The sequence below is a fragment of the Haliotis asinina genome, chromosome 11 (genome assembly GCF_037392515.1).
Source record: "Haliotis asinina isolate JCU_RB_2024 chromosome 11, JCU_Hal_asi_v2, whole genome shotgun sequence".
NCBI lineage: Eukaryota > Metazoa > Mollusca > Gastropoda > Lepetellida > Haliotidae > Haliotis > Haliotis asinina.
The window spans coordinates 56,786,851-56,811,196 of record NC_090290.1 but is presented as its reverse complement, the minus strand read 5'-3'; the positions used below and the strand labels follow the sequence as shown (position 1 = coordinate 56,811,196).

General features: G+C 37.5%; 1 protein-coding gene across 3 annotated transcripts in view; it reads right to left on the bottom strand.

Annotated features, from left to right (window-relative positions):
• LOC137255811 (RNA-binding motif, single-stranded-interacting protein 3-like) overlaps positions 1 to 24,346 on the bottom strand; it is a 324,056-nt gene that overhangs the window by 258,561 nt on the left and 41,149 nt on the right. For all 3 annotated transcript variants that reach the window (XM_067793352.1, XM_067793353.1, XM_067793355.1), the window contains one exon: positions 22,055 to 22,117. In XM_067793352.1, the coding sequence (XP_067649453.1) occupies positions 22,055 to 22,117 (63 nt within the window). The remainder of the gene's footprint in view (positions 1 to 22,054; positions 22,118 to 24,346) is intronic.

The window sequence follows — 24,346 nt, the reverse complement described above, 5'->3', positions numbered from 1 at the left end:
AGCACAGCCATATTACAATCACTTGTCAGATAAAGCATGGCCACACCACAAGCATCTATCATGTAAAGCACAGCCATATCACAAGTATTTATGAGATAAAGCATGGCCACACCACAAACATTTATCAAGTAAAGCACAGCCATATCACAAGTATTTATCATGTAAAGCACAGCCATATCATGAGCATTTTCATACAAAGCACAGCCACATCACAATCATTTACATCAAAGAAATAATGCAATTATATCACATATAACAGGTATCAGGATGCTTTAGTGCAAGGCAACCTTAGTCTATGTTAAGGCATAGTAGTAACGTTCACCCTAGTGCAAGACAGCCTTAGACCTATCGTAAGCCTATGTTAAGGCATAGTAGTAACATTCACCCTAGTGCAAGACAGCCTTAGACCTATCGTAAGCTTATGTTAAGGCATAGTAGTAACGTTCACCCTAGTGCAAGACAGCCTTAGACCTATCGTAAGCTTATGTTAAGGCATAGTAGTAACATTCACCCTAGTGCAAGACAGCCTTAGACCTATCGTAAGCCTATGTTAAGGCATAGTAGTAACATTCACCCTAGTGCAAGACAGCCTTAGACCTATCGTAAGCTTATGTTAAGGCATAGTAGTAACGTTCACCCTAGTGCAAGACAGCCTTAGACCTATCGTAAGCTTATGTTAAGGCATAGTAGTAACATTCACCCTAGTGCAAGACAGCCTTAGACCTACTGTAAGCCTATGTTAAGGCATAGTAGTAACATTCACCCTAGTGCAAGACAGCCTTAGACCTATCGTAAGCTTATGTTAAGGCATAGTAGTAACATTCACCCTAGTGCAAGACAACCTTAGACCTATCGTAAGCCTATGTTAAGGCATAGTAGTAACATTCACCCTAGTGCAAGACAGCCTTAGACCTATCGTAAGCTTATGTTAAGGCATAGTAGTAACATTCACCCTAGTGCAAGACAGCCTTAGACCTACTGTAAGCCTATGTTAAGGCATAGTAGTAACATTCACCCTAGTGCAAGACAGCCTTAGACCTACTGTAAGCCTATGTTAAGGCATAGTAGTAACATTCACCCTAGTGCAAGACAACCTTAGACCTATCGTAAGCTTATGTTAAGGCATAGTAGTAACATTCACCCTAGTGCAAGACAACCTTAGACCTATCGTAAGCTTATGTTAAGGCATAGTAGTAACATTCACCCTAGTGCAAGACACCCTTGAACCTATCGTAAGCTTATGTTAAGGCATAGTAGTAACATTCACCCTTGTGCAAGACAGCCTTAGACCTATCGTAAGCCTATGTTAAGGCATAGTAGTAACATTCACCCTAGTGCAAGACACCCTTGGACCTATCGTAAGCCTATGTTAAGGCATAGTAGTAACATTCACCCTAGTGCAAGACACCCTTGGACCTATCGTAAGCCTATGTTAAGGCATAGTAGTAATGTTCACCCTAGAACTAAGATCACTACGTACAATGGCACCCAGATCCCAGTGACCTAAAATCAGTCAGCTGATAGTCGATAAATCTCATTGATCTGAATAATCTGTAGAGGAAACTCTTTAATCTGGACAGTCTACAACTTAACCTCTTTAATCCAAACAATCTACAGAAGAACATTGTTAAACAGGGTAGTACACAGATGAACTTCTTTACTCTGAGGTCTCTGATGAACCTCCTTAAATGAGGTAGTGTTCAAGTCTCTTAATCTGAATTGTGTACACATGAATCTCGTTAATCTGAACTGTGCACAGATGAACCTCTCTAATGAAGACAATCCACACGGTGGAGCCTACTTAATCTTGACAGTACACAGAAATTTAGGCTTCAGATGAACTCCTGGATAGATCAGTGGGGCCACTTAAAACAGGGTTGTCCACTGTTGAACTTATTTAGTCTGTATAGTCTGTGAACTCTCTAATCCATAGAATATATAGTGGGGCATCTTCATTTTGAATAGTTTGTGGAAGAACTTCTTTTATGTGCATATTCTAAAGATGAACCTCCTGTATCTGGTAAATCCACAGATAACCTTCTTTAAATAATTCCTAATCCCTTTACAATTGTAGTAGTCCATACATGAACCTCTTTAATTTGATTAGTTTTTAGGTGAACAGTTTTTAGGCGCACCTCTACTAAGAAATGTCAGAGCAGTAAGTACTGAAACTTCAATAATAAGGACCACCAATAGTCCAGCTTTCCTAATCACAGAATTTGATCCTTTCAACTTGTTAATCTGGACTAATTACAGTGAAACCCAGTTCATATTGGACATTGTTTTTCTGATAAATGTGTTTCCTAATTACCAAGGAACACAGCAGTATTGGGCATCTTGAGATACATTTGTCATTAACAAAACCATAACTGTGTTCTTAATAACAAGTCCTGATCATCAAAACTGTAAATAATGTTGGCTTTAGATTTATGTTACAGAAACTAATAATTCAGCTATCAAATATGCAGAAAATACAAAGTCTTGGAAGCAAAGACCTTGAATCTCAAAGTAACTAAGTTTCAAAAATATTTTTTCAAAGAGAAACATATTCTGGAATGTTAAAATGTTATATCTGCCAAAATTCACCCCATGACCCCACAAACAACCCCGGCTCTCCCCCTCTAGGTCTGTGGGTGTAACCAATACGTACCTCCAACATCCCTCACAACAGGTGCCCTCTAACCTCACCCCACACACAGGTCATGCCAAGGTCATGCCCTGGCCAAAGTCAGATATATACACCAAGTGTGAGATAATTATGTTTATACCACACCAAAGTTGAGAGACCATTCCAAATGTAGGTATACTTCTGGATAACACCTGAGGAGAAAGTGCATGTAGTATCTGCAGTTTACTAGCCTGCAGGGTCAATCTTTCTCCTGATCCTTCATTGAAGGGGGATATTATTCTCAACAACATTTCAAGTAAGACCAGAAGTTTATAACATAAGGGCCAGGTAATACACATTATGCATTCCAAATGGAGAATTGGCCCACTTACCCAATCAAGTTCATTACCCTGGATTTCAAAATTTGTCCAAAATCGATTCATTTGTTTGAGCATCACAACTTCATGAACATTTCAAGAAGTTATATGTTTTCCCTTGATGAAAATAGTATTTGTTATGAAACATGTACCAAACTAAACCCTCACAGTTGTAAGACTGCACTGACTGCACAATACAAATTGCAATGACCTTTCTCAGAACAGGTATATTATGTAAAAAATAAATGAACTTTTGTGATGAACTCTATGGTTTCAGTTAAAATCTACACTGATTTCCATTTACACTGTTTCCATTGACATTAATCAATCTTAATGTTTGAAAAATATAAATCCTTCAATATCAAATCTGCTATCACAACCATAACAATATATTTGCCAATACATAGCTCTACATGTTAGAGTCTTTTATAGATGGAGATTTTCAATGGAAGGGGAATTTGTCATTTGTCTTTGAAACATTTACATCTTCGTAAAGGATCAGATTCAAGCAGATGAACACTTGAAGGGTGTGGCCGAGATATGCCAAACCAATATTGATATTACAGCTGAAGTGAGTGTCATTTTACACCACATGATACATTAATTTCATGATGATACTGGCACCATTAGACAATTTTTCAAACTGGTTCTGATTTAAGGTCTTTTAATGGCCAGAGTAGCATATTCATGGTCTTCTATGAAAGGATTATCAAATTTAAGACCTTTATATGGCAGCACTACACAAATTCAGCACTTATGAGTCCCCAAATCAAATTCAATGCTGTTAATATCTAGACTACCAAATTCACGCCATTTTATTGCATGTCTATAGACAAGACTCAAGACAAGCATTTTTTTGTCAGGACTAACACATAGCATGTCTATCAAACTTGCAACTTTTGTATCTTATAACTTCCAATATCAAGACCTTATTTTAATATGTGTCTCAGTCTCAAAGCTTTTTAAAATCAGAACTGCCAAATTCAATACCTTTTAATGACACGAGTACCAAATTCAGGACTTTTTTCATCAGATCTACCAATTTTAGGCCTTTTCAAGTTTCTATAACAAGCAAGTTCCCATCAGGTAGAACTGCAATAGATCCTTGTGAACCATTACTTCAATCAGTGGAAATCAAAGTAAACAACCACCACATGTTCTTTCAGCAATAAGCCTCAAATATGCAGCTAAACTAAACCATCACAGCCACATCTTACATGTCTCTATTAAGGAAAGCTTATGTCTAAAAATATACCTTCAAGGAAGCCAAAGATAGCTCCAAATTTATTTTTGCAAGTAATTTCTGAATCAAGCTCTCATTACACAATGGGAAGGAATCTAAAATAGGGACAAGAAGCACAGCCTTGCCAGCCCTGCATTGAAAGATATACCTTTAGCACTTCCTGGAGATATATATAGACAGATAATGTCTTAGTGTATGTCTTGGCAAAATACCTGAGTCTGTTAAAGGCACATGCTATCTTCCTGCAACTGACATTAACAATTTATGCTTTATATATTGTGTTGGTTCTAGTGGTTCATCTCAAGCAACTGTGTTAATCTTAATGCAAACAGGTGGTCATTTAAATTGAAGAAATGTGTTTTTTATACTTTCAAAAATACAGTGATGATGACAATAAAGAAATTAAGAGAAGTGTCTAACTGTCATCATGGCAAAGGTTATCCTAAAATTGTGTACTGTATTCAACCCAATATCTTGTAAACATATATATTGAGTTTAAAGTTACTGCAATCATTGCAATCCTCATAACTCCAAAACTGCCTATTATCTATGACAGTTTAAACAGATCTCCACTTGAAAAATTTTACAGCACTTCATATGTATTTTAAGGATTTTTTCATCAAGAAAGCAATCAGTTATGACTTTACCCTGTAATAGCATACACACCCTATCAGCCATATCTTTTTCTATCGTTTATTTCCTAATCCCTGAAAATCAAGAAGATGTAGTGATTTTTTTCATATACATGTCTCTCAGCTGATAAGATTCAAATCTGGAGCATCTCAGGCCAACAAGAAGAACATTCACACAGCTGTCATAGCTGAGTAGCAACTTAAAGCACCCCTAGTAGCTCAGATCCACTTAAAGAATGAACAAGAACTGTGATAGTTGGATAGCAACTTTAAAGGAACTCCTGGATGCACAGATCCATGTAAAGACTGTTCAAAAGCTGTTACAGCTGGGTAGCAACTTAAAAGGTACCCTGGTTGCACAGAGCTTTTTCAAGAATGTTCTAGAGCTGTCACAACATGGTTACATCTTCAAGACCTCCAGGCAAATCAGACCAAGAACAAGAATGTTCCTATAGCTCTGACACAAGCCCACTTTAAGAATGTTTACAAATCAGTTTATTTTGCTGATTGGTATGGCTACCTGCTCAATGTTGTCTTCATAAGTGCTGTCAATGATGTGTACACAGCAGTCACACAAAGAACCAAGGAGGACATACTCACAACTCATAGTAGGAATATCTCATACATACAGCACAGGCACAATATTCTTCAGAGTATTCAGTCGATTGCAGACAAATCAAGACAGTTCTCTATAACGTGCATGTCAAATGCTTCAGGGTTTTAAAACTCCAGCTGTGGAGTTTCACTAAGAGATAAAACGACTCTGGGACAGAAAAGGGTCTCAATCAAAGCAATCACAAGTGATCAGTTGGTCAGGCTTGGTGAATTGATTAGCTGATTTGGTGTCACTGTACCTTTCTCACATTGGTCCTGTTTCACCAACCAATGCAAATGATCTTAACTTCAGTGTTCACAAATGTTATTTCAGAGTAATAAGACATTGGGCCCTGTAAGTTTCAGATGTCTGTCTGACCCACTGGAAATTCAGAAGACACATAGAATAAAAATTAAATACACATTTCAGATTTAATGTTTCATATAACTGGCACTGAAATTATTAACAAACATAACATTTATAAACAACAAAGAAGTTTGATGTGTCACTGTGAAATATATGGTCAGACACTGAGGCCAGCAGGTTGTAGATTTCCACTAGACCATCAGAGACACAGACGCTATCCGTGAACTCTGTAAGTCCCATACTTTATGTAGGCTTGCAACGATCATAGTTCTCATATTGTTTACTGAAACAAGACCCATACAAATATCAAGCATCAACGCTGAAGAACAACAAATTCTATCCTCAACTAAACAGATTCTGTTGTGTTTACAAGCCAAAATAGCAGCAAAAAAATACATGAAAGGATCACTAACTGCTTACTGTTCATTGTTTACTGCAAGTTAAAATACTTGTACAATTGCTGTCTGAACGTTCATTTTCATATAATATAGCTGAAATGTTTCTGTGAAAAGCGTATTTATAGGCCTTTATGAAACAGCTGAAAAATTGCTGACAAAGCATATTTACAGGTTTTCATGATAGAGCCGAAGTATTGCTGAACATGACATATTTTAGAGACCTTCATGATACAGCCGAAGTATTGCTGAACATGACATATTTTAGAGACCTTCATGATACAGCCGAAGTATTGCTGACAAAGCATGTTTACATGCTTTCATGAGACAGATGAAATGTTGCCAACCAAGCATATTTACAAGCTTGCATTAAATAAGTGTAATATTGTTGACTAGCATATTTACAGACTTTCATGATATAGCTGGCTGTATAACTGGGGAGAAATGGTGATTCAAGGGGATTTAAGTCAGCAACGCCAATATGTAAATGTACAATCATGAGTTAAAAAGTTGTGGTACTTGAGCAGTCATCCACTGTTTACTTTGCTTAAGGCTTTATTCTTAGCACATCCTTCTGGACATAACAACCAGTTTTAAACAATTCCTTATCACACATTTCATCAACTAACCAATCAAATCAGTGAGTTGTGGAAGAACCAAACCAGATTCTAATGCTCAATGGGTTGAAACCTGACAGGTGAATTTTCCATCACAGCAAAACATAACTGTGATTAATGTCAGCTGTTTCGCATGTAAACTATTCATAGCATGCACGAACCAATGGCTATCTTTATGATTTAGGAAGGTATCTGGCAAATGTTGCTTTCAAATCATAAAACAGTAAAAAGGATATTAAATCTATTATATAAACTGTCTGCACAGACTGAAGCAAACGTTTTGCATAAAATAAACTGTCATTGGCCCTTACACTGCAGGTTTTGCATGAGCCGGGAAGATAACCTGATAAGCTTACATTAAAAACAAGCACTTGTCACATGTTTCTTTGTCACAGTGCCCAAACAATTGGAAGTGATGAATGAAAGCACTAACATGAACTACCCTTCAACAACTGTACAAGTCTTGTCTCCATTTGCTCATCACACCAAGGTCCTGCGTTCCCCACATGGATACAATGTGTGAAGCCCGTATCTGGGGATTCTGCCATGATGTTGCTAGACTATAGCTAAAACTCAACTCACTCACTCACTGTACAAATTTTCATTTTACTACAGGTGCCTGTACCAAAGATTCCTCACCCAGATGCTTACAAAAAATGCACTGGCGAAAGTTTCACAAAGTAGTACACTAAGACTGTCATAAATCTATGTCAAAATACAGGTTTTACAATAGCTGATATTACAAGATCACTTTGTCAAACTGGGTTTGGTGTTTGTTCAAGTATATGAGACAATATGCTTGAATAGTGCCTATTGTTAGCAAAGGTTAAAGTAACAATACAGTTAAAGATAAAATTTAAAGAACATCTTCAAGGTTATGTAGCATTATTGAACTTTCGTATTTCCTTAACCAAGATTGTTTGACACAGTTAGTAGTTATTGTCCAGTCACGACTGTGAAGCTGAAAGGATACTCTGCTCCTAGAATATGACCATCACACATAAATAACTTCTGGAATGGAGACGTCCTCAGTATCTCCAGATATAGGTTCTGATAATCTCCACTACACCATAGATGCATCCAATAATTTTATTACCTCCCTTTGCTGGATCCACATTCTCACAGCAACCAATCAGCAAAGCCTCCATTAAAATGGAGCTTGTCAGTGTCAACAAAGATAGTGGTCACAGCCTCAAAGGTTTGTTCACAGAGCAACTAGGAGGAAATCATATAGACAAATTGTCCGGTCTAAAACATATATGCAAGAACTCCTTCTACCACTTTCCTCTGCATTAATTGTGTTGCCACAATCTAATCAGTTGGATAACATAAATTAATTTGATGCACTCAACTTCCTAGGGTAGACCCCTGATTGGTTAAAAATCCAGCCAAGGAAGATAATAAAATTACCCAGCAAAGCCGTAGATGCATCCAGGGTATAGTGGAGATTTATCAGAACGTATACCCTGGAGATATGAAGGATGGAATGCAGTTTCAGCTACTTGTGTAACTTGTTCTCTGGCTATGAAATGTCTCAATGTTCATTTGGCAATCTTAACAAAACTAACCCTTACATATTGTCCCATCCTCGATATCTCCAGGGTATACGTTCCGATAAGTCTCCACTATACCCTGGACGCATCTACGTCTCTGCCCGAAAATTTATTACCTCCCTTTGCTGACTCCGCCTTCTCACAGTAGCCAATCAGCTAGGCCGCCTTTATAACTGATCTTGCCAGTGTCAACAAAGGTAGCGGTCGCAACTGCAAAGGTTTGCTCGCAGTGCATCCCAGATTTTAGGGAAATCATAGAAACAAATTGACAGGTCTGAAACTTTAAAACAACATGTGCAAGAAAGCCTTCTACCTCTTCCAGAGAACCTCTGCATGGTTTCTGTTGACAAGTATCATCGTTTGATAATTAAAAAAACGAAAGTGAGTTGTGGTTGCTTCACTCAACTTCCCAGCGTAGACACCTGACTGGATCAAATGACAGTCAAAGGAGGTAATAAATTTATCGGGCAGAGAGTCCAGGGTATAGTGGAGACTTATCGGAACGACTACTATACCCTGGAGATATCGAGGATGATATTGTCCATGCTAAGATTCTAAGATCCTGATAATAAGCTGGCATCCACAGATCGCTATCAAACAGTGATGCTGAAAGATGCATCACTGGGGACATCTATCACAAACATGAAAAGGGAAGTAAATTATTTGACCCAATAAGACATGAGAACACATGATATAAGCATGGCCTCAACAAAGTTCTGTATCTCAGGACTGATTTGAAGTACATTAGAAATATCAGGAAAAGACTACCATCCTCAGAAACATATTTAGAAACTTGTCCAACATCAATGTTTCTGCATAAAGATACTATCACATTCAGAATAAATCCGAACAAAATAAAAAATTTGTAACAGTGGGAGAGCTACTAGTGCTGGCTAAATCAGACGTATTATTACCAATCCATTCTCCTTAAAATACACTCTAACCTAATTGACAACTCTCAGCTAGTTGCTGAGATGCTGGTATCCTAATAGGACCTACTTACCTGACAACATTCCAATATGGCGGGCATGATATACAGCCCAATAAAAGTAGGTAAGGTCACACTAAGCTGCAATAAATGTAATGCTCTCTCACACCCTCTCACAATAACTCACTGCTAACTACATCGAGACGATAGTAATCTTAAATGTCATGGCCAGCTACTACTGTAGTTTACTAAAACCAAGCCATGATTATTAGTTGCCATGTCACACAATTCCCTTAGACACTGTCAGCAACTGAAGCAGTACTGTGGTAGAGCTGAACTGGATTGATGACTGTATGAACTGGTGTTAAAGAAATGAATAACGTATTGCCATATCAAAGTAGCCATTTTGATCCACCACTTTTCAAACTAAATTATCAATATGATTGTTTAGAAAGTGGTCAAAGGTAACATGTGCCATATCTGGAATTATTCTTTCTCAGTAAATTAAAGTACTGAGTTGAGTCACATCTGGGATTTGAACCCACACTTTCAGAGTAAGAAATGAAGTAATGTTGTTCTGAATTTGCCCTTGGTAAACAACTCACAGGCAGGTTTTTAACTGGAATAATTGTTCACTGGATGAATGAACAATGTGTCACTTGATGAAGTTACAATGCTGAACTGTATGAATTAACAATGGGTAGCTGAATAAATTCACAAAGACAAACTTGATGAATTAACAATGGGTAAATAGATGAATTCACAATTCACAAACTTCATGAATGATCAGTGTGGGTAACTGGATGACTCAACAGTGGTGACCTTGATGAATGACCAATTGGTAACCGGATGAAGTCACAAAAATAAACTGGATGGATTAACAATGGGTGACTGAATGAACTAACAAAGGTAGACTGGAAAAATGAACACATATTTTCATTCTAATGAATAACAGGCAGCATCTATAAGGAAGAGATGATATGTCCCTGTGTTGCACAGGACAATACAATTCAAAAACAGAGGCAGAATACATCTGTGGAAGCCATGTCAACGATATAAATAGGCCGCCATCTTTGTCTGGCCTTTAGAACTGGGTCACTTCCATACAACTGCAGCTATGTATAGCCAGCGTGGGAGTTGAGGAACAATATGTTAAAGAGGAGATCACCAGATTACTAAAACTTATTCCATGGGTGAAACGTAATCACAGAAACAGACATTACTATGCAACTAAGTTTAGTGTCATGCTTCTGGATAAGGCTAAGAAAAAGCAGTGTCAACTGAAACGGCATAGTGTAAAGTATGGAATGGATTTTGGAATGGATTTTGGATTGGATTGATGGAATGGAATTTGGAATGGAATTTGGAGTGACACAGATTTGCGCTTTATAAACAAGTCTCCATTCCCAAATTGCTAAGATAGTTTACAAACAGCTGATCACTGATAAATGGCACATTAGCAATGAGACGTGGGTGTCAGCTGGGTGTCAGCGTCTTGCTTCAGCCAAGGCCCATTCACCACACACTCAAGGCACATGACTCTGGGGCAATAAGTTTAAATACAGTTTTATACTATCAAATGTACTTTCTATGGTCTCTGGTTAAGTAGATAATAAAAACAAGATGTCTTGAAGTGAAGCTGATGGCATGTAGTGTCTACACTTCTAGACTTGCTTATTTATGGGGATACAATTACTAATGTGTATCCTTGTAATTATTCTTCTGTACATCTTTGACGCAAGGCTAATGGCACGCCTGCATTGTGGCAGGCACATGTGTTGTGGCAAGATTACACATATATAGATGTAAGGAATATAGAGGGGGAAACGGATTATTCAACACAAAAGTCTCATGATATTCTTACGAAGCACAACAGAACACCATGTAAATGAAAATAACATATATATTGGGACTAATTTTTATCTTTAGCTTGGTTATCATCATGAAAAAGCAATCAATAACGTCTATGTTATCACAAATGTTACATACTGTCATCAAGTCTTCCTTCTAATTGTAACTGCTTTCTAAAGATAAATTAACACAGATAATTGTATGATTTCTCATTTCATATATATGACAAATTCAACTGAAAAAAGCTTAGACCATGTCCACTATGAACCTACCCATACTATCTATATACTTTAACTTCTTTAAACAGTAAAGAATGATGAATTTCAAATAATTTAAAGAGTCTGAGCTACTGTGCACATCTGTATTACTCGATAAACATTTACTTGAAGTCACTATCTTGTGATCTTGAAGTGCACATTTTAACGATTTATGTGTGTCTTTGAATAAAAGAAGTATTAGCATGACCGATTTCATGAATGACGTTTGGTACACTTTCTCACAAATAAATGATTTCACAAAACACTTATGATTAGCAAACGTCACTGTATTAGATAAAGTGCACTTTCGTGGGACTGAGTAAAATAATGAGAAATGAGAAACATACACTTCTTGAGATAGAACCTTACGTTTATCAAAGTAAATATCAGTTTGTGAAACATTATTGCTACTACATGTCATAGACTATTTTCAGTCGTATTTGATCTGTAGGCGCGACAATATCCTCTTGTGCTCCTCATTCAGCTGATCTTTAATTTCATTATGTATCAACACTTGACACATTTCAAAATTGGGACAAACCCTTCTAGCACAGTCCGCATTTAAATGGAAATAAGTATTTTGGAGAAAAATACTTTTCCTTTTTTCCTTGCTCTTTGGACTTTGGTATATTCTGTGATCAAATCGTTTCAAAAGTAAATCATTAGGAGGTTCTCTTGTTTTGGGTGTGAACTGCTGACCACATCCGTAGCATTTTCTTATCAGTCCTGCCATAAAGGTTATATGGAAGGGCTGATGGTTGTCCTTATCCATTGCTCTACTTTTAGCATACTGCATTGGCACTGAGGATAAACAATTGGCTTTGCCTTTCCTCCTCTGTGTTGCCTTTGTAGCCTTGCTGCCACGGTTTCTGGGCATGTTGTGATTAGCAAGTGATGTAATACTGCCTCTGGGAGATTGTCTCCTGTATTTTTTTAAATATTCGGACAATACATCAAGGTGTTGAGCTAGTGCTATGGAATGCTGGCACAGTCTGAAACTTTGGAATCTTCTACACTGACTATCACATGAAATGGTCAGAGTTGTAGGAGCATATTTTAACAGGTGTGGACTGGCTAACTCCAAGGTGTTTTTGATGAAGAAGGATTTGTTGTCCTCACACCCAGGAAGGGTTTTTATGTTTCCACTGTCAGATAAAAGATCTTCTGCACATGAAAACATGTCTGCTAAAGTCCGAAATGGAACACAAATAATTTCACTTTCCTCTGCACTGATTTTCAGTTTTTTAGAACTATGGTCAATTTGCTCAAATGAAGGTACGTCAGTGTCATCATTTTCAATGAGGCAATCATCATCTGGAACGAAGGACTGTAATGGTTCCTGAAAGAACCTGAAAAAACAACACAATGCATGTTAAAACTAAAAGACATGGGATTACTCCATTTCACTTCTATCACAATATACCTTTTTAATGTCTTTGTAATACGTGTCTAAGGTTAGAGGAAATATATTACCACAAATGTCAGTCAAAACAACTCTGGTTACATCCCTCTACTGCAGTCAGTAGATTTGTTAGTACCGAGAAAATCTTTTACTTGGTATTTGGAGGATTCACAACATAATCAACATTCAAACATCTTGTTTGATATTTATGTTAATTAGTCATTTCCTAACACAATATGTAGATATATCCAATATTCATGAACTTCATGAGATCAGGATATACCATATATTTAACACTATAAAAAATATTATTGGCTGCTACATATGTTAAAAGTTGCATATTCATTCAAATAATCCTAAAACTATTGTATGGTTCACAATCCAGAACTGAGCAGATGACCAATTATTGTTCCTTAAGGCTAAGCTAATTGATACATGCCAAAAAAAGGCTTCCTGTCTCCAAATAGAATTGATAGCTACAGCTAGCTACACATACTGCGATGTTTTCAGCTTCTCAATGCATTTCATTCCCTGTGTTGTCTGATATGTTTACTTTGTAGATGATATGCATTACATTGTGGTGTACTTAACAACATCTCAAGTTACAAGTAATTTTGATAATCTCGCCAAGTATTTTGAAAAGATGTGACAGAATGCTTTACATGAATAAAAGACAAAATGAAAGTACATACTTTCTATAAACTGCCTCACGTTGCTCCTTTGTTTTCCTCCAGAAGTAGTTTTCACACATTCCCAGATGTGAATATTCTGATTTGAGGCGATATTCACCTTTCCCGATCAAAGCTAATTTGACCTCACTGTATTGTTGATTAATAATTTTTTCCAGTTTCACCACAAATTCATAGGGATCCAGCTTTTGTCCTCGCTCTTTGAGAAGATCATTCTTGATTACGGAATTAATGCTTTCATTTGCATTTTGGTTGTATGTCTTGGGGGGGAATCCCAGACCACACATTGATCTAAGGTCTGCCATCATGGACTGTTTTATGACTTCAGATTTATGTTCAAGGAAATATTCCCAGAAAAGTTTCCCATTTGGATGCCTTTCCATCCAAGGTCCTTTTAGTTGACATAGGTTTTCAGCAAATTCATCCTGGGAAAAACAATCGACCAATCCTTTGAACTTACTGTCTCCAACTACGTATCCAAATATGTCATTACTGTATTGTTTCGCAATATTTCCAGTAATTGATAGGCTCCTTAACTTCCTGTCAATATTATCTACCATGTGTATATCACACAGTAGATGTTTTGCTTGTGGGAAACACACTTGAAATGCATTGGACAAATTTTCATCCCCATCGGTTCCATAAACTTTTAGATTCCGCAGATTTGGACATTCTTGCAGAATTAAGGATGGCAGTTTAAAGTAACTATCAAAGGTCTTTTTCTGATGGAGCAATACTGGACCTATCATCACGGGCTCATGGCCACTCTTGGTATTAAGCATCAAATTTCTATATGTTGTAACTGTGATATAAAAGGTTCCAATGTTAAAGGTTGTGTCAATCCCTAAAACAGAAAAATTTTTGTTTGCAGTACAGTATTTGGCAAGGTCTTTTAGTTGCTGGTCAGTCGCTAGAAACATTGTAAATTCTGGTGCTGACCGCACATCTCTTATAAATTTATTGTTCTGTGTTTCTTGTTTTTTCGCCAGATCTGTGCATTCCATGAGGGGGTCAAAATTGTGAGATGATTTGATACTTTTCTTAAAGTTCTTTATTTGCTGTCGATCTTTAGGAATCATCGCACCACTTGGCACAGTCTCTAAGCCTCCATGTTCCTCAACTATGGTGTGAAATACCTCTTTAGGTTTCATCAGATTGTTTTTGCACAATTCCTGTATTCTCTCTTTTACTGTTTCGGATGTTCTGGTAAATTGTTCATTTCTATTACTGTTTCCATGTGGCTGTACCTCAACCTGTTTCTCCTGTCCTTCAAAGTAATACTGGACGAACAGCTGATCAAGCATCTGGTCAGTGTTTGGATCTTGAAGTGTAATCACAATCCTGTGAAGTTTGTCACATGACTTACATGAATAAGATCGCCTGCTCACCCGAAGCACGTTGTCAGAGAAAGGTGTACAGGGTTTCACTATCTCTGCCTTCAAGTCTACAAAGACAGTCTCTGTACGAGTACCCTTTTGGGTCCACCTCCCCATACCATCACACAGAGCATTTTTCCAGTGCCCTAATTTCTCAATGCTGTACACAAATGAAACATTTTTGTCTATACCTGATGGTATGTTGCAGGCTAGCTCTTTAGAGTTCAGTTTTTTTAGCAACAGAAGAACAGCTTCTTTCGTTGATATTCCATGCTTCAGCGACTTGTACACTGGTAAAGAGGGATCACTGTTATAGAATGTCTTAAACATTTGATCTGTATTTTCTATTGGAACATGTGAAAAGGACGTATTGAGACATCTTATAGGATATTGAAGGGATGGTAAATTGTCATCATCAACATCATCATCATCATCATCATCATCATCATCATCATCAAAAACAACAACAAGATCATTTCTCTTTGAAGACATTTGGTCTCCATGTTCTCCAACTGACTGATCTATTACAATATCCGGACGAGATGAATCACTATCAGAACTCATTCCAGCAAACAATTCTCTTGAGGTGGTTCGCCTGGCTCGGACATGGCTACTTATTGATGCCTTTTTTGGTGAACTACTACAACAATCATCACTTGACTCTGTAATGGTGATGGGAGAGCTATCTGCAGCGAGAGAGTGATGTAGGTTGAACTGGGTCTTTCTTTTCTGACTCAGTGTATTGTTGGGCTTAATTGGTGAAGAGTCTGAGTCTGTTGTATCTATTGTGATAGGCGTTGTCTTGGGCCAGGTGGAATACTGAAATCCTGCCCAGTGGGGCTTTATTTCAATATGCCCAGGAATGCTGTCATCTGGATCAGAGTTACCTGTTAATTCCGTCTTCCCTTGTGTTGGTCCTGTGAAATTTACATAAAGTTTAAATAACCTGGGCCAATATGTCACGGAATAACATTCAGATATTAAGATTTCACTAACCCAGTAAACGATTCAATAAATACTTTGATTCAATGTTGAATATTCAAATCTAATATCTTAACTGTTTTTTTCATGTGACATGTATGTTAGGAACAATTTAGAACAATTAAGGTTTGGTTTGTTTGTTATTTGTACCGCATTCATAAGAATTAAGAGGATACCAATAGAGAAGATAGTGCAAAATTTACCTTTCACAGCATCAGCATAAGATTTCTTGAGAAATATTTTCTTGGACATTTTTTCACTTTCTCTGTCTTGTGAACCTCCAATCTGTATCACTCGAAGATGTCAAATGGTGGAAACATTTTCAGGTTGTCGCCTTCATGATCTTGGTTCATTAGGAAAAAAAGAAAGTCTGGACGCTGGTTTATGTACTGTTTAATTGATGATGACAATGTGTTGACATTTTTGGTCAAACAAAGCAACATATTACACTCAATCAACTGATGTCACTTGTGGTATTAAGGATATATCACAAAAACTAGATCCACAGACTTACTTTATATCGTGTCATAGGGAAGTGTGGTAAGGTAATCTTTTGTATGTGCTTATATTACCATGATGACATGCTGACTGGTTATTAATGCAAACTTTATGATGGTTTCAATATCGTGTTTGTGATTCCTATATCTCTTAGGTGCACACACTGGAATATAAAACGGTTAAGGGACTCTGAGACAGGCTATTGCCACAACCCTGTCTGCTACAATCCTTATCTGCCATCTAGATTGGCGAGGATGTGAGTGGGAGGGAAAGTGACTCCCGAACTGTTTACAAACTGTCAATTTAAGTTATGTTTGGAGGGTGTCACAACTCTTGGTTTGTTCAGTGCAAAATGAGTATATTCCATTTATTTCCATTCCAAATTCCATTCCATCATTCCAATCCAAATTCCAATCCAAAATCCATTCCATACTTTACACTATGCCAACTGAAACATATCTAAACAGCTGTACTTTGCTACCAAATAAACGCCAATTAAAGCCTGGTGAATATGAATTAAAGAGTTATGATCTCCTTAACGACTGTTCCACTCAAGTATGGATGGTAGGGTTGGGGTTGAGGTAGGGGGTCCAAAGATAAAAAAATATGAGATCACAGAAGTTTGTTGATGTTATCTGGTATGGAAATGTTCATTACAAGTTTAGGCAAACTGTTAAGTAGGCAGTTTAAAAAAAAAATCACATCATATGTGTAATCAAGAGCTAACAGTACAAATAACAATCTGTGTGGCATACCGCCCTGTAGAGTTATCTCCCATAGGTGATTCTGGATCTTGAAAGAAACAAAGTAAAGACATTTAAATTAAAATGAGAATGATGAAATTTGAGATTCAGAGCCCATGAAAATCTAGACTTGCTTCCTTCAGACTACAGTAGTACAATACATGCTCCATAGACTTATCTCCCATAGGTGTGTTAGGCTCCAGTGCTCCTAGATTCTATTTCAACATCGATCCCAATTTGTCAATAGTCAGTACATAGTCAGTGCATATTATTTATATAACAACTGCTGCAATCTATAATGTTTAGACTTTAGGATTAACTAAAATATTGTTCAACTGATCCCCTTCACTCACCTACAAAAAAAAATAGGAGCTATTTCATGAACTTTTCTGGTTGACATTGAAAAAAAAGAGGATAAAAATAAACATGTGGTAAAGTACATTGATCATGGACATGAAACTACATATATGTAATGAAATTACAGATATTATGAACTTTTATGTCACAGGCATTTGATATTTAGGTCATTATGTGCATAACAACCAACCATTATAGTGAACTAAACTAAGTGGTCCCACTGTGTTCATTATAACCACAGTTTACTGCAGATCACATCTTGACCAGCTGCGAGTGAGTGCATGTCAGCTGGCTACTATGACAACATATGTTTCTAGTTTCACGAAAAAGTCTTCCCTAAAACAATTTTTAAAAAAATTAATTAGAAACCATTACTCACAGTTTAAACCAGTGTTTCTTGCTGAATATTTAGGTTACTAGATATTTAAAATAACCGTATCAAAAGACCCTGATAAATGATTGTTTTTATTTGTCCAATACTTTCAAAAAAATTCATTCTACTCATTGTCAGTGGTATATTTGAGTTCTGTTTTCCAATGGTTAACAAAAGGATTTTTGGCTCCTGCTGTGTACATGTGTACCCAAGCAAAGTTTTCACACACCTACAGCTATGAGACAGACCTGGATTGATTTCCCCGTTTGGGCTCAATGTGTGAATCCTGTCAAGATATTGATGGAATATTGCTGAAAGCTAAAAGTGAACCATATTCACTCACTTCACATGACAGAACATCAGTTCAGGTGTAACACGATCGTTATGAAACATCTTGAAGAACGGTTGAAAGTAACAAAATCTTCCACTCCAAGAACGTTAAGGTTATTGCAACAGACATGGCTCACAATGTTTAACACCACAGGTTATCTGTTGAAATTTGCTAACAGGTGCATTTTCGCAGCAGTGTAATAAGGGAGGTAACTCTTTACACTTTGCCAAATCAAAATTCTGAAGCATCGAAAGACTTGAAGTATAGAAATTGTAAGAATCAGCTGTTATTTATGTGACAGTCTGACCTCTGCACAAAATCTTGGCAGCCTAATTAACATAGTTAAAAGCTGTGTTTTGTAATAAATCTTGGAATCACTTTGAACTACCAGCTAATTGGAAATATATTCAGCTAAGCACCAACCCACTTGTCAGCTGACTTCACAAGACTCCTGTGCTAATTAACAAATTCAATTTTTTTTACATGATTTACCATTTATCAATGGCAGTAATTAAATTTGTATGTCTGTAAAATATTTACAGAGTAAAAGAAAGTTTGGTGTAGGTAGTATGAAACAGGTCTCTAGATTTGGAGATATTTGAAACATTTCGAATCCAAGAAAAGAGCTTTCTTAATAAACAAATGTCTGGTCAAACTTAGAGACATGTATATCATGATTTGCCTCTATACAACAGCCATTCTTGGTCATAACTCTTGGTCATAGAAGAGTTTTCAGAGAGTGAGTGAGTGAGTTTAGTTTTACACTGCACTCAGCAATATTCGAGGTATATAGCAGCGGGACCAGAAAAACAGCATGAGCATCGATCTGCACCGCTGGGAACCAATGACACGTGTCAACCAAGTCAGCAAACCTGACCACCCAATCCCGTTAGTCGCCTCTTATGACAAGCAGAGTCTCCCTTTTATGGCGAGCATGGGTTGCTGAAGCCCTATTCTACCCCGGGTCATCATCATCATCATCATCATCATCATCTAACATGTAGCAATTCCTTGTGTTGAGTTGCATCTCTTTGGTACACCAGAAAAACATGCATTGTACTGCAATACTGTAGTGGTACATATCTGAGACCTGCATCACTTGGCTTTACTTCTTCTTATACTGACATGCCGTTATATAACTAGAATATCACACAAAGCAGTGCTAAGCCTTATACACCCACCTACTATGTAGAGAACTTGTAAACTTCTATGTGGAAATGAGTCAAAATAATGAAGTGCCAATAAAATGACAAATTGACAACTTTAAGGCTCAGAGTTATTGGCCTTGTTCACATGAACATGGCTGATACACTGGTTACAATGCTGAATGACCTTGACCCATTGGTTTTACATCGTGCAAGGCATCAAGTTCAAATGTCCTGTAATGCAGTAACAGCTATTCAAACAGCATTGCTCAGAAGTTTCTTACAGAAATGTTTGAAATGTGGTGCAACCCTAATTTTCAAGTCCAAATTGTCCTCATGAAAATATGCAAAAGTAAAAATCCCCTTCAAAAATAAAAATCATCAAAAGGCATCACACCAATAAAGACTGATCTGTACCATAAGTTTTCTCCTGGAATATATAACTGTTTGGGAGATATTTTATAAAAAAATGCATGACTATAACATTAAGATAATTCTAACCTGTCATTAAGAAAACATATAGGAATAGAAGGAGTGAAAATCCCAAAATCACAACTAGCCTGACAAAAGGAACGAGCCTCTACAAGAAATATTCAACAATTTCAGAGTACTACTTCAATAATGGAAAAGCGATGACAGATATATGGACAGAGAAACAAGCTGATCATTACATCTCATTTTTTAACCGAGAGTATTAACAATGACAAACAATCTAGTTTAAATACAGATGGATTATTGTCCTACCTCAGCGTTGGTTTACCTTGAGTCCCTGAAGGTTAGTGTGTTCGTTATGCTCTAGTTTTAATTAGGGTGTGTTTGAAGGAGGCAGGTGAGAATCTGCTTTGGCTATCTTAATTCACACAACCCATCAAGCACCTGTCACTGAGGGTGTTTAATTTCTAGATGTCCAAAAGCATCATGCATAACACGAAGTAGCTTGCACAAGAAACTCACATGTGGGTCATAGGTCACTTGATTAGACAGGCAGGTGAGACCCAAAGGTAGACATCGTCAGCACAGGTAGAACTGTTTCTATTGTTTCATAGGTGTTCATGTATTTTGCCTGCTCAAAACAATGTTGTAAAGTCTGAGGTGAACAAACAAACCTTGTTAATTGAAATAGGAAACTTTCAACCAAACATTACTTTACATGACAATTTAATTGCTGTTCCTATAATGGTACCTGTTATTAAACTAAATCAAAAACAGCTATCGGCTGTGTACATATTTTGCTGCAGCCTACCAGTGATTCAATAAAAAACGATCCCAATGAATTATTATTCCATTAAGACAATAATTTACAACTTAAGCAGATTTTAAAGAAGGATGATATATGTTACTATTGAGTTGGGCCGTTAGCATATTTTTTATGTACACATTTAACATAATAATTAACATAGGTTTTGAGCCTTGATTACATAGCTGAATAATTTTACAATGGAGACAGTTTGACAAGTCAACGTTCACTTCACATGGTACAATCCACTTTGATCGCAACACAAAAAAAACTTTCATATATTATTCCAATTTGAAAGTTATTTATCATTTAATTCATATCTAATTATCCTTATCAAAAGTTGAGTAATATACATTTAGTTCAAATGTTCTAAAAAAATCTGATGCTACACCAACACAACTTCTTCTTCACTTCTTGCCATTTATGAAAAAGATTTATAATAAGTAATCATGTCCTACAAAGTTTTATCTCTGAATTTAGTCACACTGCCATTTGCTTCATAAACTTGACTTATGCATGTTTTCCCTGTAACATTCTAATGTGTGAATGTTGGTACACAAACCAACATTGAATGAAGTCCAAGTATTAACAAATGTTGGGGACCAGAGAGACACAGTTGCCAGTTTCAGGGGGCCTTATGGGAAATCTAAGGGTCTAGTCAAATATTGAAATCTTACATAACACATACTAAATCTGGGATGACACTTTCCCAGTACAGTACGGATTCTGGTACTTTTATTGGGTTGAGTCCCAACATCTGCATACACTGGACAAATATTTCTGCAATGTATAAAACCCAGATGAGTATGGCCATGGGTACAGGTCGGTCAATTATCACAGCAAGCCTTGTTGAATGAACTAATTAGCTAGCACAAGATGATCTCTGTACCCACAATGTATCAACTCGTCTCCTGCAGCATGAGTCAAATTCCACAAACATGCTGATAAAATAAGGCCATTTACTTAAACACAAACAGATTTGCTTTTATCTCTGATACAAATAAATCCTTGATAGAGTAAACAAATCACATTAATTTGCTGTGAAGTGTTGCACGACTTGAATCTTGCGAAACATATATAACCCAGTCTAAGTAAACCTAGTCTCAGTTTTTTTTCACTCTTCCAATGAATCTAACAAACTCTAGTTGGTGGTTGCTTCAGGTAACCTTTGAGCAACCTAAGACCATCGAATGAGACAGTCGAACAGTTTCACCCAATCGGACAACGGCTACTGTTTAGTGTTTGCTGGGACTTACAAAGTTCCCCACTCAAAAAACAAAAATGTGCATAAAACATAGATATGTAACCTTGAGTATATACGCTTAGGCTTTCTGATGACATGGTTACCATAAGCCAGAATTTCCACAAGCCTACGTCCTTGAAGATTGACAAAAGTGCTATTTTTGTAAGCGCGGGGTTGTAGTCCTCTCTGGATCCACCAGGGTTACTCCATGGTGAAGTTCTTCTGAACTGGGTGTGGTATAAAGTCATTTATCTTACCTGTACTTGTTTAGATGGGTAAACTGCAGCAGACTTCTTCACTGGGGCAGCCCTGGTGGTTGGCTGTAACATAAGCAATGCTGTTCATTAACTGGATATAACTAGTTTATCACATGTTCAGGCAGTCTTGCTGAGTAGAGCTGGAAGTAGAACTACACATTTCATGGTAAAACTCATGCATTAACTTGTAGAGTGAGTGAGCAAAGGGCCCTAACTCTGTAAAACAATAATAACATGGCATCCTTCACCCCATTTCATTACTGCATCCCTTGCTTCAGTTACTTCCTGTGTCCTTCACCCAATTTTGTTCCTGCATCCTTTCCCCTTTTTCGCTCATACATCCTTTGCCCCTTTTAGCTCCTGAACCGTTTGCTCCATTTCATTTCTGTGCCCCCTTGCCCCATTTTGTTCCTGTGCCCCTTGACCCATTTTGTTCCTGTGCCCCTTGACCCATTTTGTTCCTGTGCCCCTTGACCCATTTTGCTCCCGTGCCCCTTGCCCCATTTTGTTCCTTGACCCATTTTGTTCCTGTGCCCCTTGCCCCATTTAGTTCCTGTGTCCCTTGCCCCATTTAGTTCCTGTGCCCCTTGCCCCATTGTGTTCCCGAGTCCAGTGACCCATATTGTTCCTGTGTCCCTTGACCCATTTAGTTCCTGAGTCCCTTGCCCCATTGTGTTCCCAAGTCCAGTGACCCATTTTGTTCCTGAGTCCCATAACCCATTTTGTTCCCGTGTCCTTTGACCCATCTTGTTCCTGTGCTACTTGCCAAATTTAGTTCCTGTGTCCCTTGCCTCATATGTTGACATACCACACGTCTGAGGTTTGTATATTTACCTATTAAATAGAATTTATCAGTTGATATTTTCCATGATGTTCACTACGTATTCTGGGTTGTAGAATGGATGGACTCTGATTAAAACATACAAGCATAGCATAGAGGATCATGAAAGACCAAGCAGCACTATAAAGTTGTTGCTGGACACCCACTGTCAAAGTGCTGACTGTCTCATTAAATTCATTGCAAACTCTGCATGTCTTATTTTCATTGTGGCACATCAACAGTTCCAAGTCAGATGTAAGCAGTCCTTACAAAAGGCCTTTTGTTTCACTTTTCAGGCCAGCCAAAGCCAAGTGAATTCTGAAATAAGGCCTTTTGTTTCATTTTTCAGGTCAGTTAAAGCCATATGGATTCATGATTCAGTGGCCTTGCTCTTCTCCTCAACACACTGCTTACTTCATATGGCCTATTTCTGCTATCCCTGCCATGACATCGTTGGAATATTGCTAAAACACCCGTAATGCCATACTACTCATTCATTCACTCAATCATGCTGAATTTCACTTGGATGACACTCAGCATAGCAGTACAGCAGTCTAAGTAAACTTATCCTCAGTACTTTTTGTTACACTCCACTACTGAGTCTAACAAAACCTTATGGAAGGTCGCGTCAGGTTACCTTCAAAACTGACCAATCACAATACAGCTTACCAAATCGCGAAAGTGCACCTTCGCACATACCTTTTGAACTTTTTATCTCGAAAAGGTTCGTACCTGAACGATTCCGAATGCTAATTAGCGTGCACTCGCTTCCGGGTGATGCACACGGCGTAAGTACAACCATGACAAAGGTGAGTAAACAGTTGCTGAAAACAGTGTTTTAGGCAATATTCAAGGATGTTAATTTGCAGCAATATTAGCTAATGGTAACCATGTCAACATAAGCCCCAACACATATATACTGCAGGTCAAATAACTGTGTTTTATGCGGATTTTTGTTTGTGGAGAGATCTCTGTCAGTGACTTGAATATTTTGAAAGTCCCTCCGATCTCTAAATAGTAGCCATTGTCTGATTGGTTAAATCTATTTAACCCTCTCGCATTTGATTGTTAGACTCAGTGGTGGAGTGTAACGAAATACACTGAGACTAAGTTTACTTAGTCTGAATAGTACAGAGTCATCCATCCTCGATATCTCCAGGGTCTACGTTCCGAAAAGTCTCCACTATACCCTGGATGCATCTACGGCTCAGCCCGATAAATTTATTACCTCCCTTGGCTGGCTTTTTATCCAATCAGGTGTCTACGCTGGGAATTTGAGCGAACCAATCACAACTCACTTTCGCTTTTTAAATTCTCTAACCGATTAAACTTGGCAAACAAACCATGCGTAGGTTCTCTGAAAGTATTAGATGGATTTCTTGCATATGTTTTAAAAAAGGTTTCGGACCTATAAAGTTGCCTGTATGATTTCCCCAAATTGTGAGTCGCACGGCGAGCAAACCTTCACAGTT